This window comes from Salvia hispanica, chromosome 2 (assembly GCF_023119035.1).
Source record: "Salvia hispanica cultivar TCC Black 2014 chromosome 2, UniMelb_Shisp_WGS_1.0, whole genome shotgun sequence".
NCBI classification, from domain to species: Eukaryota; Viridiplantae; Streptophyta; class Magnoliopsida; order Lamiales; family Lamiaceae; genus Salvia; species Salvia hispanica.
In genome coordinates, this window is record NC_062966.1 from 28,301,041 (window position 1) to 28,321,956 (window position 20,916).

General features: G+C 33.6%; 1 protein-coding gene across 1 annotated transcript; it reads left to right on the forward strand.

Annotated features, from left to right (window-relative positions):
• The first annotated feature begins 1,342 nt into the window (after positions 1 to 1,342).
• Positions 1,343 to 7,481, forward strand: LOC125205865 (probable LRR receptor-like serine/threonine-protein kinase At3g47570). The gene is made up of 9 exons (XM_048105027.1): positions 1,343 to 2,201; positions 2,273 to 2,416; positions 2,521 to 2,667; positions 2,739 to 2,948; positions 3,021 to 3,242; positions 3,403 to 3,606; positions 4,452 to 4,595; positions 4,853 to 6,838; positions 6,934 to 7,481. The coding sequence occupies exons 1-9, from the start codon at positions 1,373 to 1,375 to the stop codon at positions 7,296 to 7,298; spliced, it is 4,251 nt and encodes a 1,416-aa protein (XP_047960984.1). The 5' UTR covers positions 1,343 to 1,372; the 3' UTR covers positions 7,299 to 7,481.
• Positions 7,482 to 20,916: the final 13,435 nt, after the last annotated feature.

Here is a 20,916-nt window from a genome sequence, read left to right on the forward strand (position 1 = left end):
CGGTTCGGAACCGGAATCGACCGGTTCTTAACCGGTCGGTTCCAAACCGGAACCGATCGATTCCGGTTCCGGTTCCGGTTCTTGAATTTATGAAAATTTAAAACCGATTAACCGGTCAACCGGTCCGGTTAGAACCAGAACCGGCCGAATAAGCAGGCCTAATTATAAGCATGACTTGCTCTAAAGTTCAAAGATTTTTTAATACTAAAATATTTGTATCGTTTTAATTAGCTTTTATGCATTCCTATTGAAGTTACTATAGCCAAAAGCCCAAAACCTTTCCCCCTTAAATTTGGTAAGTTAAATTTGGGCTATATTGGAAATGATACGACTTATTTTGGGTCGACAAATCTAATTTTTTACACCAAATCCAAACACAAAAAATTATTTATATATTTCACAATCGGGGAAAAGTGATTGTTATCCTTAATCTACACTTTCTTAATAGCTTTACAATTTCGCGTGGATACAATTTGTGGAATTTTATCTATATTGATTTTCATATTTGTGAATTTAATTGATACCACATAATGGAGTAGTTCTATTATCTGGTAGTACTATATTCGATTACATTATATTTTTAATAAAAAATAGAAGTGTGACAAGTGGAGTCAATGACGACCCGCATAGTTTGCCCTGTTGAACACGTAATACAATATATAGACATCTTGACAGTGTGATTTTGTTTCCATTGGTTTTCCAACATTATCCAAATTTTGTTACTACATGCTCCTTCCGTTCTACAATAATGAAGTCATTTTGCCATTTTAATACATTTTATAATAGTAGAGTTTTTTTTTTTTTTTTTAAATAAAAATAAATACATTTCTTGTTACTTACTTCATTTTTTATTCATCTCTCTACCTTTTTCAAATTCTACTTTATTCTTCATTTACTTAACTCACTTAACACAAATTTTTTTAAGTGGTGTGCTGAAAAGAAACGCTCCCACCACATGAAACGGAGGGAGTATAAATTTCTATGTTGCAATAATGCAAATTGCAATGCCATGTTGTTGTAGCAATAGACAGAGAAACTTTTAGTTTTTATGGAAAATAAAAAATATGTGTGGTGAGAAATATTTAATTTGAATATCTATTATTCCATAGAAACTTAAATATATATATTAATTGCTGAATTCATCGTTGGAAAAATATTATCGATTCAAAGGAAATGTAATGCAATTAATTATATTCCACAAGTATATTTGGATGAGTATATCGTTGACGAAGACACAAATCAACGAATACTAGTAATAAGTAAAAGAAATTGAAATAATTCTGATTTACAAAATCAAATTATCAATACTCATAACTATAAATCATCTGTTGTAGAGGACACAGTCTGTCAACTGAAACAAAGCAGCAAATTCATGGAGAGTCTTACTCTTTCCTTTGCTCTTTTAATCTTGCTATTGAATAGCTTTGCCTTCTCCTTGGTTTCTGACACTGATAAAAATGCACTTATTTCCTTCAAAAACTCCATTACTTCCGACCCTTATGCTATCTTGAGCACCAATTGGTCGCAAAACACATCAGTTTGTGATTGGACTGGTGTGTCGTGCGGCCTCAAACACGGCCATGTCACTGCTCTCAATCTCTCTCGATACGACCTTGCTGGAACTGTTGCTCCCCATCTCGGAAACCTTACGTTTCTAAGATATTTGGACATCAGTTCCAATAGTTTTGCGGGGATGTTACCCTTTGAGCTCTCTAATCTGCGTTGTTTGAAGGTGATGAATGTGGGAGCGAATTCATTCACCGGAGAAATACCAATATGGTTGGGCAGTTTACCTCAATTGGAGGAACTCTATCTGTATAATAACTCTTTCTTAGGTAAAATTCCTGCATCTTTGTCTAAGCTCCAGATGTTACAAACATTACATTTGTCTAATAATCAATTTAGTGGGACTATACCATATGGTATTTTCAACATGTCTTCTCTTATAGAAATAAAAATAGGATATAATAGCCTATCAGGTATGCTCCCAAGTAATATGTGCAATAATTTGCCTAGCATCAAAATACTCTTTCTCCATAAAAACCAATTTGAGGGCCAGATTCCGCCAAATTTATGGAAATGCACACATCTTGAGAAGTTGTCACTAGCCTTCAACAATTTCAGTGAAAACATACCACGTGAAATTGGGAGATTGAGCTTTCTTACAGAGTTGTACTTGGGGTACAATAATGGTTTTCAAGGTATGGCATTCTCTCCTTCGTATAATGATTGATATATAATGATTCATTATGTTGGTACACATTAATTGTAGGAGGAGTTCCACCAGAAATCGGGAATCTTTCAAGACTGGAGATTTTACAGATTGAAAACGCTTCTCTAACCGGTAATATGCCATCTTCAATCTTCAACATGTCATACCTTGAGAAGTTATATCTTGGTGATAACAAGTTGACAGGTATATTAAGCCAATTATATTGTCTCACTGTATTTCTTATCTTCATATATATAACAACATGAACAAAATAAAAGAGCTTTCACTCTTTTCAAACCAACTAAAAGGGGAGATTCCACGAAATATATGGAAATGCACACATCTTGAGAAGTTGGCATTATCCTACAACAATTTCAGTGGCAAAATCCCAGGTGAAATTGGGAGATTGAGCATTCTTATAGAGTTATACTTGGGGTACAATAACGGTTTTCGAGGTATGACACTTTCTCCTTCCTATAATGATTGATATATAATGATTCATTATGTTGATATGCATTGATTTTAGGAGGAATTCCACCAGAAATAGGGAATCTTTCAAGACTGGAGATTTTACAGATTGACAACGCTTCTCTAACTGGAATTATTCCGTCTTCAATCTTCAACATTTCTTCCTTGACATACTTAAGCCTCTCTTACAATAGTTTGTCAGGAAGTATCCCAACTTTCCATCTACCGAAGCTTGAGAACTTATATCTTGAAGATAATGAATTGAAAGGTATCTCCATCTCATAATACTATCGCAATGTGTGCCTTATCTACACATGTATAAGGAATTTCTTATCATCAGGTTTGTTCCCGACTGATATGTGCAATAACGTGAGCAAAATAAAAGAGCTTTCACTATTTTCAAACCAAATAAAAGGGCAGATTCCCCGAAATATATGGAAATGCACACATCTTGAGATGTTGTCATTATCCTTCAACAATTTTAGTGGCAACATCCCATTTGAAATTGGGAGATTGAGCATGCTTACAGAGTTGTACTTGGGGTACAATAGTGGTTTTCAAGGTACAAATATTTCTTCTTTCTTCGATATATGAAATTATAGAGTCCAATCATTATGTGATGCAATATATTTATGATTGCGTGTCATTTGTTCTTATTCTTAAAGTATAAATGATACATTTATATATATCAAATTGATTGTATTGATGTATAACAATCACAGGAGGAGTTCCATCGGAAATAGGGAATCTTTCAAGACTAGAGATATTAAATATTGACAGCGCTTCTCTAACCAGAGATATTCCATTATCACTCTCCAGCCTGTCTTCCTTGACATTCTTGAGTTTATCTGACAATAGTTTAACAGGAAGTATCCCAATTTTCCAAAATCTTCAAGACATGTATCTCGATAACAACAAGTTCACAGGTACTTGCTTCATCAAATCAACTTTTTGATATACATTTAAGGATCTCAAGCAATGGGAAAATTATATCGAAAATTGAAAACTTTTCAGTTAGTTCTTACTCCCTTCGTACTCGAGATGTTGCCTATTTTGTTTTTTTCCATTTTTGGTAAATGGATCTCACTTTCCACTAGCCATTAAACTCACATTTTATTGTAAAACTAATATATAAATGTAGGACCTACATTCAACTAACTTTTCCCATTCATTTACTTCACATTTTTAAAACCCGTGTCGAATCAAAATTGGACAGTATTATGCAGATGGAGGGAGTATATTTTTTACAAAAATATTCATCATTATAAAAAAAATTTCTTTTGTGTTATTTTTTATGATAACTAAACAAAAAATAAAATTTTTATGTACAATTATGATATATATAAAGAAATAAAAAGCTACAAACTTTTATTTAATTAATTTTTTTGTTTTACATTTTCAATTTAGCTATTTTTTGCAATTCAATTAATGGAAAAATAGTCTATTAAAAAAAAGTTATTACCATTAATAGATATTTATTTATAGTGGCTACCAATGGGTTGTGATATATGCAAAACATAATCTTAATATAAAAATACAGAATCATAGCATACGGAGGTGATTATTAGGTTATTGTTAGGTCATTTTAATGAGGATGGCATAAAATAATTTAAAAATAACCTCAAACCTAGATTCTATAAAATGACCTGAAACTGAGACCTTCCGTGTTTTTGGTTAATTATTGAGCATCAGATTCGAAAATTGTTAGTAATTTTGTAATAAGATGATGATTTATTGAGCTATGTATTAAGAATAACATCTACTCTTGAAGGACTTATTCCTCCGAATATCTGGAAGTGCAAAAATCTTGAGATCTTGAACTTAAACAGCAACAATCTCAGTGGCAACATCCCTCGCACCATTGGAAATATGAGCATGCTTAGAGAGTTGTACTTGGGTTGGAACCATTTCACAGGTATTGCCATTTATGATAGTTTCAACACTTTTTATGATAACAAAAATTCTTTATCAAATATATCCCAATTAACAAAAATTTAAAAAAAAAAAAAAAAAAAAAAAAAAAAGCACAAGTTGGCTTTTTTTCAATTTGACAAAATATCATCAATATGTGTACATGAATTGGTTTAAATTATTACTCTATGACTTAGTAAGTATAATAACGTACAATTTTACATATATTTAATATTACTATCTTGTTGACATGTACCGCAGGTGAATTACCACAAGAGATTGGCACTCTACCAATACTTCAGATATTTGGCGTGCTTAGCAATTCCTTATACGGATTAATCCCATCTTCCATTTTCAATATATCAACTTTGAAGGGTTTAGGAGTTACATATAATGAGTTTTCAGGTACTCTTCCATCAGATTTGGGGAACTCACTAATCAATATTGAAGAGCTTCTTTTGAGTTTTAACAAACTCTGTGGCTCAATTCCAAGCACTATTACCAATGCTTCTAAACTTACAATCTTGGAGATGTATAGCAACTCATTTAGTGGCTCTATACCCTACTTCGGTAATTTGAAGCTCCTACAATCACTTCTCCTTTCGAAAAACAATTTGAGTGGAGCAGAATTTGCAACTCAGGAATTAACATTTCTCTCTTCATTAACTAACTGTCTACATTTGAAGTACCTCGCAGTAAATAACAATCCATTGAATGGCATACTACCCACTTCACTAGGAAATTTTTCCTCATCTCTTGAGCTGTTTGAAGTAGAAAACTGCAGCATCATGGGTGTCATTCCTTCTGAATTAGGAAACTTAAGCAACTTGCTAGCTCTAAGTTTGGCTCAAAATCAGCTGAGTGGACTCATTCCACCAACAATTGGGAAAATGAAGCAACTCCAAAGACTATATCTTGGTGGCAATCAATTGGTAGGATCTATCCCTAACCAACTTTGCCAAATGAATCATTTGGGGGAGTTGGACCTAAGCATGAACATGCTTGTGGGTCCCATACCTGAATGCTTAGGTGATATTAAGTCCTTGAGAGGGATCAGCTTAGGTTCCAACCAATTAAATTCAACTATCCCTCCTAACTTTTGGACTCTCACAGACCTTCTGGCTTTGATCTTGTCCTCCAATCATTTGAGCGGTCAATTGTCATCTCAACTTGGTAATTTCAAGTTACTTAGCTATTTGGACTTGTCTTCTAATCAATTTTCAGGTGATATTCCCACCTCAATTGATGGTTGCCAAACACTAGAGTTTCTTAACTTATCAAATAATTTTCTCAGTGGATCTATTCCTCAATCCTTTATAAAGGTTAAAGACTTGAAAACATTGGATTTGTCTTACAATAATCTTTCTGGATCAATACCCAAGTCATTAGAAGACCTTCACTTTCTTGAAATATTTAATGTTTCCAATAACAAATTGGAAGGGAGAATTCCAGATGGTGGTTGTTTTCGCAACTTCAGTGCAGCGTCGTTTGTTGACAACTTAGCTTTGTGTGGTCTAATAACATTTCAAGTTCCAGCCTGCCCAGAAAGCCATCATAGATCATGGTTGAAGAAACTCATGGTGTCATTAGTGATTTTAGTTGTCATTGTGGTGATTGCATTGCTTGCTTTCATAAGGATGTGTAAACAGAAAAAAGTAGCCCTCTCGGTTCATTTTTCACCACAAATTAGTGAATGCATAGGAATTCCTTACTATGAACTTGAACGAGGAACAAGTTCATTTAGTGAAACCAACCTACTCGGAAGAGGTAGCTTTGGTTCTGTATTCGAAGGAACACTTTCTGATGGTCTGAAAGTTGCAGTAAAAGTGTTCAACTTGGAACTACAAGGAGCAGCAAGGAGCTTTGGTGTTGAAAGTTCTATATTGAGCAGCATTCGACATAGAAATTTAGTTCGGGTTATTGGATATTGTTGTAATATGAACTTTAAAGCATTGATTCTCACATACATGCCAAATGGGTGCTTGGATGAATGGTTGCATTCTAGCAATTATATTCTGGATCTTATACAGAGGTTGAAAATAGCAATAGAGGTTGCGGCCGCCTTGGAATATCTTCACCACGGCCATACATTCCCAATTGTTCACTGCGATATAAAGCCAAGCAATGTGTTGCTTGATCAAGACATGGTTGCCCATCTTTCTGATTTTGGCATTTCCAAGCTTTTCGATGGAGGCGAAACTATCATTCAAACACAAACGCTGGCAACCATCGGTTACGTAGCACCAGGTATGCATGATTCTAACCTTTTCAATTTAAATTTCATTATATATTAATGTTTTACCTAATCCTGACAAAAAGTTGAATGCATGTAATACTATCAGAGTTTGGAATGGAAGGTAAAGTGTCAATAAATGGAGATGTATATAGTTTTGGCATACTGCTGCTGGAGATGTTTACTGGAAAGAGGCCAACGGATGATATGTTCGGTGAAGAAAGAAGCTTAAAAGAGTGGGTAAGTGAAGCATTAGAGCAAAATACCGCAACTCAAGTGATGGCGTCTGCTTTGTTGTCAAGGGAAGATCAACATTACTCCGCCAAGGAGAAATGCATGTTATCAACATTTGAATTGGCAATAAAATGTTTAGCCGTTTCAGCAGACGAAAGGATCAATATGATTGAAGTAGCAGCTGCTCTGCACAAGATTTATGCAACATTTGTAGCAGATACTCAATGGCGCCGTCCATGAAATTTTTGCTACGCCGCATCAGGTGAATCAAAAAAGCTTGTTATGTTTCATTTATTTTATCATGTTTTTGGACTCACTACTGTGTAGTTTTCCATTCATAGGTTATGAATCGAGGTGAAAACGGAAATAGTATAGTTGGAGTATTACGTTTCTAATTGTTAATTACAGTCTATATTCTGAATAGCCGTTCAATTTATAGTCAATATTGCTTATAATTAGTAGAAGTCAATCTATTTATCTCCATATTTGTGGACTTAATTGACACCACACAATACCAATAATTTATTAACTTGTAGATTTGTGTAGACAATAAAAATACAAGTGTGACAAGTGGAGTCGTCAATGACCCACATCGTTTGCCTAGTTGATCACGTAATACAACATACAGATTAATTTGTAACTAAAAGTTATTGTTTATGTGGATTATAGTCACTCTCACTATTTTATTTGTGTTAAAGCATATCTTTTGAATATGGTTACTAAAAAATAAATATTAGTGTGTTAATGGATTAAGAATAAAATATGAGAATTGTGAGGGAATAACGTATTAGAGAGAAAAACATAAGAAAAGATAAAATAAGAGAGATTAAGAATGTTGTATTTGAAAAAAAAAAAAAAAAGAAGAAATGATCCAAGTGCAATATGACGGCTCAAAATGGAATATGACCCAACACTGATAGAAACTCAAATCTAATGGAACAAAAGGATTAATACATGAGAACCTCAAAATGGAATATGACCCAACACTAATAGAAACTCAAATCTAATGGAACAAAAGGATTAATACATTTTTCTTATTAATAATAGTTATTGGTTACTCTAAATAAAAGTACTATTTCAAATCAATAGTAAAAGTTTTATTATTGTGAGTAAAAGTTATTGCTATAATGAATCATAATTACTTATTCCTGTAAATAAAAGCTAGTATTATTTTTTTAGATAAAAAGTTATTTTTATGAATCAAAGTTACTCATAAGAGTTAGTACTTTTTATTTAATAAAAAGATAATTTTAATCAATAAGCTATTTTAACATGATAGGGAAGCTTAACAAATAAGTCGAGGCCCAAAAACTTGTGAGGTAAAATACCATATTCTTTTCAAAATTGCGGTAACAGCACGATAGAACTACGTTTTGGACACATAAACTGAAATAAGCCTATAAATTAAATTAAATTAAATTAAATCAAATCAAGCCCATACTTTTACATGTCATCAGCCGATATACACTAAATATGTACCAAATGGCCCATTCCACATAGAGAAAACATAGAAGGGAGCCCAATTAAACGAATAAAATCGGTCGAAAATAAAGGACTACCATTTCAGTCCAAAAAAATAAAATAAAGCCCCCAAGAATTGGCAGACTATTAGATTTAGCAGTGTTTTGAAAAATGAGGTTTTAAAAAACATTGGTGTGAAAAATGATGTGGAGTTGGACAAGTTATATGGAATTACTAATCGATACACCAATTCATTTAATCCCCAAAAATGCATTCTGTGTCTATGGAATTACTAATCTAATCATCAACCTCCTCCCCCGTGCTGTGCCTTCTCTGCTCCCCTTTCAACCGAAATACTAAGATTTTATATAGTGTTGTTTTGTGAATTAAGTGTAGAGAAAAAAGTACTGATTGACATACTTGGATTTTACATGGTTTTAGAGCATGGTTTTGTATAAATTTAATCATATTTTGTCTATTATTGAGCGCGTTTATATCTACTTCTCTACTATGTTGGTATGTTGACCATTTTGTTAAGAATGTGTAGAAAAAGGTACAAAACATGTGGAAATGCAGCAGCCTTAGTTTGAGATTATTTTTACTGGATATTTTGAAGCCTTATCAGCCCCTAATGCATATCAATCTCTTCGTCTTTGAAAGAGCTTCGCGTGGGTATCTCGCACGCCCCAATCAGAGTTCGGTAGAAGAAGTTATGGTCATTATAAGAACACTACGCTGTCTAGAAACTTTCACGCGGCCGGGTGAATTAATCCCTGTAAATTCACCCGGCCTAGTACGTTGTTTTGGCCTATTCTTTTGCCAAAAACGTGATTTTTTTATGGGGGATTAAAGGGAAAAACGCCTAGGGTTGCATATACGGGATTTATTCTACACCTACCGCCTCTAACACTCACACATACCTCCAAGAACTTTTTGAGAGAGAGAATTGAAGATTGAAGACTTCAAATCGGAAGATTGAAGCTGTCATTCCGTAGATTTATTCTCACAGGAATATCTTTATCTTTTTTCCATGTTTTTCATAGAATCTTTATTCTTGATGATGATGCACTAATTTCATACTCCCTCCGTTTCGCCATAGTTGATGGCGAAACTTTTCGGCACAGAGTTTTAGAAATGAATATTGGTTGTGTTAAATAAATAGATAAAAAAGTAAGAGAGAGGAAAATGTAGAGAAAATAAAGTAAAAAGTGAATAAAGTAGAGAGAATAAAGTAAGAGAGAAAAGAAATTACCACATTAGGAAATGACTCAACTATGAAGAAACTTTCCGAAATGGTAAAATGACTTAACTATAGTGAAACGGAGGGAGTAGTTTTTATTCAATTGATTTTGTTCTTACCTTGCTCCTGTAGTTATTTGATTATTCTTGGGTTTATTCTTTTCAATTGCTTGATCACCATTTGATTGTGTAGGATTAATTAGATTAATCGGGAGATGAAATAATTAATCAAGAAATAAAAATAGTTCACCCCTTAATACAATAGAACTCTGGGAGAGTTGAGGTTTTGAGTAAGGTCTTTGACCTTATCGAGCTTTTGGGAGTTAGGGGTTTAGGGTTAGAAGGGGACTTCCTAGCACCTAATCTATAGGTTTCTCACCTCGACATGGGGTTTAATCTATAATTCTGGTCGACTTAATAACTCTGGAGACACCAAAAGGCAAGGTAATTTGATTGAATAAGAGCTTGAAATTGTGCATCGGATCCTTGTGTTCTACAATTTTTCTCCATATTATCTTCTCACTCCGTGTTTACTTGCTTTTACTTGTTTACTTGCTTATTATTTATTATATGCTTTTATTAATGTTAGAACAACCAAACTTTTCCCGATTGTCTGGATAGTAGTTGACATTTGTTCGTGGTAGTTAAGTTGATACAAATTTGTCTCTGTGGGATAACTATACTCTTGCTTGCTAATTGTTACACTATCCTCGTACACTTGCGAGTATCACTAGTGTTAAAATAGGTCGAGTCACTGATGATGTTGTTAGTGTTTTAAAAAATATGTCATTTTCAGTGGAATAATCCAAAAATAAAATGTGTCACTTTTAATGACTCCAAAGTCATTTTGTAGGGATAGAGAATGAAACATAAGTTATGCATAATTGTCATAACAAAATATCTTTTACTCCACACCAACACCGACAGTCTATCGTGGAAATTAAAGACCACAATACTTGGTGGTAAATAAAGTTTGCCCATAATAGAAGTGCAACAAGTTCAGTTGAGACGACACCAACAGCCCATTGTGGAATTTAAAGACCACAATACCTAGTGGTAGATAAATTCTGATCAAAATAGGAGTGTGACATTGTTACAATGGAGCACTTTGGTGTCTACATAAAGAGTGCAATCCATCGCCCCAAATGAAAACAAGTAGGTAGCAAAATAATAATGGGGACTTCTACCTTTTCCTTTGTTCTTTCAATTTTAATATTCAATAGCTTTGCCCTCTCCTTGAATTCCATCACAGATAAACAATCACTTATTTTCTTCAAAAACTTCATCACTTCCGACCCTTATGCTATCTTGAGCACCAATTGGACACAAAACACATCAGTTTGTAGTTGGATTGGTGTGTCGTGCGGCCTCAAACATTTCCGTGTCACTGCTCTCAATCGATACGACTTTGCTGAAACTGTTGCTCCACATCTTGGAAACCTGACGTTTCTAAGATATTTGGATATCAATTCCAACAGTTTCACGGGGATCTTACCCTTTGAGCTCTCTAAACTGCATCGTTTGAAGGTGATGAATGTGGGAGGAAATTCATTCACCGGAAAAATACCAACTTGGTTGGGCAGTTTACCTCAACTTGAGGAACTCTATCTGTACAACAACTCTTTCTTAGGTACAATTCATGAGTCCTTGTTTAACAATTCCACATGGGCACATACCACATGGTATTTTCAATGTGACTTCACTTAGAGAAATTAAAATTGGAAATAATAGCCTATCAGGATGGCTCCCAATTGATATGTGCAACAATACGCCCAACATCAAATTCTTGTCAATCTCTTTTAACCAATTTGAAGGGCAGATTCCGTCAAATATATGGAAATGCACGCATCTTGAAAATTTGTCATTATCCTTCAACAATTTTAGAGGCAACATTCCAAGTGAAATTGGAAGTTTGAGCATGCTTACGGAATTGTACTTGGGGTACAACAGTGGTTTTCAAGGTACAAATATTTCTTCTTTCTTCAATATGTGAAATTATAGAGTCCAATCATTATGTGATGCAATATGTTTATGCTTGTGTGTTATTTGTTCTTATTCATAAAGCATAAATGATACATTTATATATATCAAATTGATTGTATTGATGTATAACAATCACAGGAGGAGTTCCATCGGAAATAGGGAATCTTTCAAGGCTAGAGAAGTTAAATATTGCAAGCGCTTCTCTAAAAGGAGATATCCCATTTTCAATCTTCAACATGTCTTCCTTGACAATGCTGAGTTTATCTGATAATAGTTTGACAGGTAGTGTCCCAATTTTCCAAAATCTTCAGGAATTGTATCTCCACTCGCTTCCAAAATCAAAATCAATTATATGATAGAAAATTATATTGAAAAAATAGAAAACTTTAATCTGCTCCGGATAGTTCTTACTCCCTCCATCCAAAAAAAAATAGGGCACTTTGTGAATGACACGAATTTTAATGTAGAATTGGTAAAGTAAGAGAGAAGTAGTGTTAGTGGAATGTAGGGTCCATACTATTATTAAGAGAGAATGGAAAAAAGTAAGAGAGAAGTTGTTGAAAACTTTCCTTTTTTAAATGTGCTCTGTAGATGGAGGGAGTATATTTTAACAAAAATATTGATCATTATAAAAATTTTCGTTTTGTATTATTTTTTATGATAACTAAACAAAAAATAAAATTTTATGAACAATTATGATATATATATATATAAACGAATTAAGACCAGTTGAAAACTTTACCAAAAAGCTACAAACTTTTATTTAATTAATTTTTATGTTTTGTTGGTTTAGATTTTTAATTTGTCTATTTTTTGCCATTCTATTAAGGGCAAAATAGTCTATTTTTACAAAAAAAGTTATTACCATTAATAGATACTCTCTCTGTCTCATAAAAAATGTCTCACTTTTTTTTTAGTTTGTCACACTAAAGATGTCACATTTTCATTTTTTAAAAAAATTCTCTCTCACAATAATATAAATATTATATTTTATTTTTCTACCTAACACACAAAACAAAACATCCTAAAATCCCATGTCGTCCTAAGTGTGACATCTTTTGTGGGACAGAAGAAGTATTTATTTATAGTGGCTATAGTTGGGTTATTATTTATGCAAAACTCAATCGTAATACAAAAACACTGAACCAAAGCATACGGAAGTGATTTTTAGGTCATTGTCAGTTAATTTTTAGGTCATTTTAATAAGAATAGCATAAAATAATTTAAAAATAACCTCAAACCCGGATTTTATTAAAATGACATGAGACTAAGACCTTCCGTGTTTTTGATTAATTATTAATCATCAGATTGCTAAATCGGTATGCATTTATGTGATAAGATACATTTTTGTTTTGATCAATTTCCGGCTACAATTATTACTTTGCTTAAAAATGATGATTTATTAGAGCTTTGTATTAACAATAATATCTGCTCTTGGAGGGCTTTTTCCTCCTAATATCTGGAAGTGCAAAAATCTTGAGATCTTGAACTTAAACAGCAACAATCTCAGAGGCAACATCCCTCGTACAACTGGAAATATTAGCATGCTTAGAGAGTTGTACTTGGCTTGGAACCATTTCACAGGTATTACCATACATTATACTTTCAACACTTTTTTTAATTATAACAAAAATTCTTTATCAAATACTACCCCGTTAAGAAAATTAAAGCAAACAAGTTAGGATTTTTTTCAATTTGGCAAAATATCATCAATATGAGTAAATAAATTGCAAGATCTGTTTAAATTATTACTATATCACTTGGTACGTATAATAACGTACTCCCTCCGTCCCATTGAAGATGACCCACTTTCCTTTTTAGTTTGTCCCAATCAAGATGATCCATTACTTAAAATGGAAACACTTTTATCTCTACTTTATTCTCTCTCTCTTACTTTACTCTCTCATCTCAACACACAAAATAAAGTTGCATAAAATCCCGTGCCGCCCAGGGAAGGGGTCATCTTCCTTGGGACGGAGGGAGTATTAATTATATTAACAGAATTTATATATATATAGGGATGTACTAAGATGACAACCCTCTTTATTGTAACACCATACCACCATTTTAGGCCATTGGATCTGAAAATCGTGTGCTTGTCATGCGTTGCCACGTGTAAAAACACGGAGGGGTAAAATAGGAAATTTCTAATTTTACGTTACCAAATTGCAGTGTTGTTCATTGAATATTGCAGTCTTACCACAACAATATTGCAGTTTACCACGACTGCAATATCTAATACAGTAGACTGCAATATCTAATACAGTAGACTGCAAACCCGTGTTTTTTCACGAAACTTAATCCTAGGCGTCCATAAACGAGATCTAACGGACTATATTGGTGGTATGATGTTATTTTAACTATGGTGGCACCCTAGTGCACCCCTATATGTGCACTAGGGTGCCACCATAGATAGGATAACACCATACCACCAATATAGTCCGTTAGATCTCATCTATGGACGCCTAGGATTAAGTTTCGTGAAAAAACACGGGTTTGCAGTCTACTGTATTAGATATTGCAGTCGTGGTAAACTGCAATATTGTTGTGGTAAGACTGCAATATTCAATGAACAGCACTGCAATCTGGTAACGTAAAATTAGAAATTTCCTATTTTACCCCTCCGTGTTTTTACACGTGGCAGCATGACAAGCACACGGTTTTCAGATCCAATGACATAAAATGGTGGTATGATGTTACAATAAAGAGGGTTGTTATCTTAACACATCCCTATATATATATATATAGAGAGAGATGATCAAAATAAGAATGCATTTAAACCCAGAAATGCAGCCCAAATCTTGGCCCTAGGATTAGATGATCTAAGGGTCAATAATTAACCCAAAACACGGAAGGTCATAATTAAGTAGTTTTAGGTCAAATTATAATATTTGAGTTTATGTCATGTTAAGATCATTTTAGGTCATACTTACAAAGCATGACCTAATAATAAACTAACTATGACCTAAAAATGCTCTACGTATGACCGTGTTCTGCGTTTCTGTATTTAAATCTGGTCTTCATAGATCAAAACCCTATATATATATATATATATATATATATATATATATATAGGATTGTGTTAAAATGACAACACCTCTTAAAGTAACACCATACCACCATTCCTAGCCAATCATTTGTACATGTGGACGAATAATAAGCTGCCATGTGGCAATCATAAAAATTGCTCAAGGGTAAATTTTCACGGACTGCAATATTCAATACATTAGACTGCAACTTTTCCCGACTGCAATATCCAATACGCTAGACTCGCAATCAATAGATTGCAGTCTAGCATTATACTATTGCAGTCTAGCATATATAATATTGGTCTAGCGTGGTGTCACAGTGTCATTTTAAGAGTGTTGTCATTTTAACGCACCCCTATATATATATATATATATATAGGTCCATGATCAATTGAGATTTTTTAGGGTAATTGAGAAATGAGATGTAATATCAGCCACTCATTTTTATTAAATGAGTGGTCCAGATTTTGCCACATAAAAAATATTTTTAGATTAATTTATAACAAAAGGGTATAATGGTAATTTTATGGTAATTAAAATTCAGCAACTCCCATCTTTTGCTCTCTGCTTCTCGATCTCTCTTTCTCCATCTCTGAGGTGTTCCTTCCATACACTGAGGAATCTCCTTACACAAAATTGCACCTCGAATTCGAGCTCCGTTCATCTCATGATTGTATTCTTCCATCAGAGAGAGAATTGTAGATCAGAAAATACAGAAAATCGAGAAAGAAGATGAAAATTGAAACTCTAGGTAGAATCTGAACGCCGTACAGAGATTGTGCAGCAACTACCTATCGAGATGGTGAAACTGAATTTCCGACGAGTTTGGCGGCGGAGTACAAATTCGAAGGTGTGGAGAGAGGATCGGAGTCTGATAAGCTCGATCAGGAGCGACGACATCGGCCCCATCTACCTATGCCGCCTCTGAGGCGCGGCGGACGACAGTGTTGTTGCAATTATTTAATTAGTTAGATGAAATCCTCAATTCAGATAAAATCGCGAATCCTCAATTCAGATGAAATCAATTTTTAATTATTTAATTAGTTAGAATTGTTGTATATTTGCATATTATATGCTCAGATTTTGACCTCTCTCTATGCTCCGCCGCCGTCCCCGCCGTCAAGTACCCTGACTTCTCGCCGCATCCGCCGTCGCCGGCGAAATCCTCCACCGCGTCGGCACTGACTCCATTCTCCTACATCTCCAACCGCCTCTTTTGATCTGTGATTTGGTGATGATAGTCTGGAGGAATTGGATTGGATTGGATTGAGGAATAAGCTTAATCATAATGCACTCTAGGTGTTTGGTGATATTCCTCAATTGGGAATTAGCCATCTCCCTTTTTTAATGTTGTTGTTGACATTAATTATATGTAAAACGTTGCAGTTGACATTAATTATATAGTTTGTTGAGATGAAAATATTTATTCTTGACATGAATTATATAGCTCGTTGACATAATAACGTGTGTTGTTGACATGAATTATATAGGTCGTTGACATAAATTTTATGAAAAATGTTGTTGACATAAATTATATGTAAAACATTGTTGTTGACATGAATTATATGTAAAATGTTGTTATTGACATAAATAATATAGGTCGTTGACATGAAAATATATGTTGTTGACATTAATTATTTGTAGAATGTTGTTGTTGACATAATAATTGGCATAAATAACGTTGTTGACATCGTAGTTGACATAAATAATGTCTATAAGTACAAGTCATGTCAACTATGTTACATACTATGTCAACTATACGTACAAGCCATGTCAACTACACATAGAAAACATGTCAACAACAATTATAAGTCATGTCAACTACACGTACAAGTCATGTCAACAACAATCAGAGTTGTTTTATAGTTGTTAACATATACTACAAGTTATTGACATTTTCTTATTAGTTGTTAATATTTGATTTTGCTCTCTATTGACATCGCATGATTTTCTTTTAATTTTAAGATTTGTTTTCTGAGTTGTACACACTTTATACAAGTTGTTGAGATTTGGTTATAAGTTGACATTTCAATATAAGTTGGAGTCAGGCTTCCTTCCGTGCTCCTCGCCGATGAGGTTGTCCAGACTGCCCCAATCTTGCCTACAATTCATGTTTTTAAGGTTAATTACAATTAAAAATCATGTCAACTATATATACTAGCCGTGTCAACAACTAATATAATTATGTCAACTATGGTGCACATTGTGTCAACGGCACATACAAGTCATGTCAACTACGGTACATATCGTGTCAACTACACATACAAGTCATGTCAACTATGTTACATACTATGTCAACTATACGTACAAGCCATGTCAACTACTCATAGAAAACATGTCAACAACAATTATAAGTCATGTCAACTACACGTACAAGCCATGTCAACAACAATCAGAGTTGTTTTTTTGTTGTTAACATATACTACAAGTTATTGACATTTTCTTATTAGTTTGTGATATTTGATTTTGCTCTCTACTGACATCTATCGTATGATTTTCTTTTTTAATTACTCCTTCCGTCCCAAGTTACTTGAGGCGTTTCTTTTCGGCACGGGATTTAAGAAAGTTGTATTTAATGAGTTAAATAAAGTAGAGAATGGAATAAAATACTCCCTCCGTCCGCGATTAGGAGTCCCGGTCACTTTTGCGCACCCATTTTATAAAAATGATAAAAAATAGTTAAAGTGGAAAAATGGTAAAGTAAAAGAGAGAATAATGTTGAGAAGACTCTTGTCAACATTATTCTCTTTCTTACTTTACCATTTCTACACTTTAACTATTTTTTATGATTTTTATAAAACGGGTGTGCAAAAATGACCGGGACTCCTAATCCCGACGGAGGGAGTAAGAGAAAGAAGAGAGAGTAAAGTAAAAAAAGAAAAAAGCAAGTGTGATTAGATGTTTTGTTTTTAGCCAAAAAGAGAAATGACTCAAGTAACTTGGGACAACCCAAAAAGGAATACGACTCAAGTAACTTGGGACGGAGGGAGTATAATATTTGTTTTCCGAGTTGTTGACACTTTATACAAGCTGTTGACATTTGGTTATAGGTTGTTGACATTTCATTATAATTTGTTGAATTGATTAACATTTGATATAACTGATAAGTTCAAAAGTCATAATCCACAATAATAGTTTTAAAACTCATCCAAAAAATAAGTTAACATCAAACATTAAAATCACATTTTGTTCATTTCTTGTTTCTACAACTAAACAACTCCTTGTACTTGTTGTTTAGCTCAAACAATTTGTCCATGTTTGCTTCTATCCAATCATGAGTCAGTTGTAACATCGGCAACCTCTGGTTATTGTAAATTGATGCAATCATCGTGAAGCAATACATTTATCACCATATCTGATGGGAGTAGGTTCTGAGAAGAAGACCCAACTCCACTGTCATCTGTCATCTACATCAAGACTTTGTTCTTCATTCCCTTGTTGCTGCTCCTCATTACGAATGTATCTCTTCTTTATACGTCCTAAACCAAAAACTTCTGCACTGGTCTCTCTATCTTCTCTAGCCTAAACATGCTCACTTTTCCATCCTTTCATTAATGGAAATGTCCGAGGAACAGAACGCTTGTCTTGTGTAACTCTGTCTAAGTAGCAGAGCTGCATATGTTAAAAAATGCATGTCAATTACTAGTGTGTAGTGTCAACTCAATACACAAGCCACTTAAATAACTAATACAACTTATTACAACTATAGTACAAGCTATATCACTTACACATACAACCTAATGTAATCATGTTAACGGTTAATAATGTGTAATGCAAAATGTAAAACAAACCATAAGGAAGGGAAGTGGTCCTGCAAAGGCGTTCTTCTCTGTCTTCGACCAACTTTCCATTGCAAACTTGAGCACAAACATTGTATATGAACAACAGTTGATATTTCTCACATTATCCAGATCATCAATTATCTCTCCAATCTTAGATTTTATCATTTCACATGTTGATTGCTCAATCAATGCTGTTCTAACAGAACCAAGAACATTCTCTTGAACTGTGTTCCTCCTTGAATATCTGTGAACATAAGTGAACAGATTCTCTTCAATGATATGATTTTTTTTTCCCATTATAAAGCTTTATCTTGCACTTTTTTTCATCAAAACTTTTTAATAATGAGAATGCTAATCTACTAGGAATGTAATCAATGTTGAAATGTAGGATACTCTCAAAACCCAACTCCTTCACAGCATTAATTTGTTCCTAATTCAGTTTGCTTATTGCATCAACAAAAAACAACGGTTTCCTTTTCACTAGAAGCCTTTGAGATAAATTTTCAGCAATCTCAATCTGTTTTTCATCCTCTACACTTTTCTTTTGTTTTTTCTCAATAATTATCAACTCTTTCTGAGATACTAAGGTACTCCTTTTTCGCTTTGATATTTTTCTGTTATTGGTTTAAAATCAAACATAATAAATCTATATCAATTATACACAATATCATGACAATAACAAGTATACTCTGTTGACAGCAAGTGCATGTATATTACTAAAATTATGTCAATAGATATACCAAGCACAATTAACAAAAGTTTAAGCATTAAGTATACTCTGTCATTAACAGGTATATCCCATATATAACAAGAACAATTATCTTATTACTATTATGTCAATAGTTAAGTTTATAATGTTGACATACCCTGTTGATTATCTTATAAAGTTTATGGCAAGCATACTCTGTTCACATAAATATGACTATGTCAACAACTATTCAAACAAACACGCAATATGTCAATAGCTATTGATATACTACTACAACCATACATATGTTTTCTACAACCATCCTAACAGCCATTCAAACAAGCATACAATATGTCAAACAAGCATACACTATGTCAATATCATTATGTCAACACCTATTCAAACAAGCATACACTATGTCAATAGCTATTGACATGCTACTACAGCCATACATATGTTTTTTACAACCATCCTAACAACCATTCAAACAAACATACACTTCGTAACAAGCATACACTATGTCAATATAATTATGTCAACAATCATTCAAATAATCGTACACTATGTCAACAATATATTATTATAGCTAGGTCAGTAGCTATTGTATAAAATGTCAATAATCTTAAAAATTTAAACAAATCCTTAACTGGAAGGTGATGCTTGTCCTCTTCTGTTTTTTCCAGAAGCATTGTTCCTTTCCATCTCTTCCGATTCTACCATCGCTAATCAACAAAAAAAAAATCAGCAGAAATCGATTTCATAAGAAAACAAATCCAGATGTGTTGTAATACACTAAAATCGAAGCAATATACTTAAAATTTGAATCAATTTCTTAACCTGAAGAAGTCGATTCAACAACCGCCGATTTGGAATGCCTTTTTCTGGATGCAATCGCCGCTTCAGCTTCAACTATTTCTTCGATCCTCATTTTTCGAAATTAATTGATGTAGAAAACTGACCGAAATCTAAGATTAGGAGATGAATCGCGACGAAAAGGAGAGAAGATGCAAAATTGTATTTAGAATCGCGATGAATCGCGACTGAAACTTGGGAGAGAACTTTGAGAAACCGTTCAAAGTTTTACAGCGTATTTAGAATACAGTTTAAACATTTTAGAACTGAAATGACAAAAATACCCCCTGTTGACATAAACTACAGGCTGTTGACATCGCGCGAATGAGTGGTTGTGGTTGCATCTCAATTCTCAATTAGGCCTAAAAATCTCAACCTAACAAGACCCTATATATATATATATAGGATTGTGTTAAAATGACAACACCTCTTAAAGTAACACCATACCACCATTACTAGCCAATCATTTGTACATGTGGACGAATAATAAGCTGCCATGTGGCAATCATAAAAAATACTCAAGGGTAAATTTTCACGGACTGCAATATCCAATACACTAGATCGCAATTTTTCCCGACTACAATATCCAATACGCTAGACCGCAATCTATAGATTGCAGTCTAGCGTTTATACTATTGCAGTCTAGCATATATAATATTGCAGTCTAGCATGGTGTCACAGTGTCATTTTAAGAGTGTTGTCATTTTAACGCACCCCTATATATATATATATAAATTAAATGTTAGTAACCTTATCTATGTTGTTGACATGTACCGAAGGTGAATTACCACAAGAAATTGGCACTCTACCAATACTTGATAGAT

Bases quoted from the DNA above. Each gene is read 5' to 3' on its own strand.
- LOC125205865 (XM_048105027.1), top strand. From the start codon at position 1,373: ATGGAGAGTCTTACTCTTTCCTTTGCTCTTTTAATCTTGCTATTGAAT. The intron at 2,949-3,020 runs GTATCTCCATCT...TCTTATCATCAG, and splicing joins TGAAGATAATGAATTGAAAG to GTTTGTTCCCGACTGATATG. The intron at 6,839-6,933 runs GTATGCATGATT...TAATACTATCAG, and splicing joins CATCGGTTACGTAGCACCAG to AGTTTGGAATGGAAGGTAAA.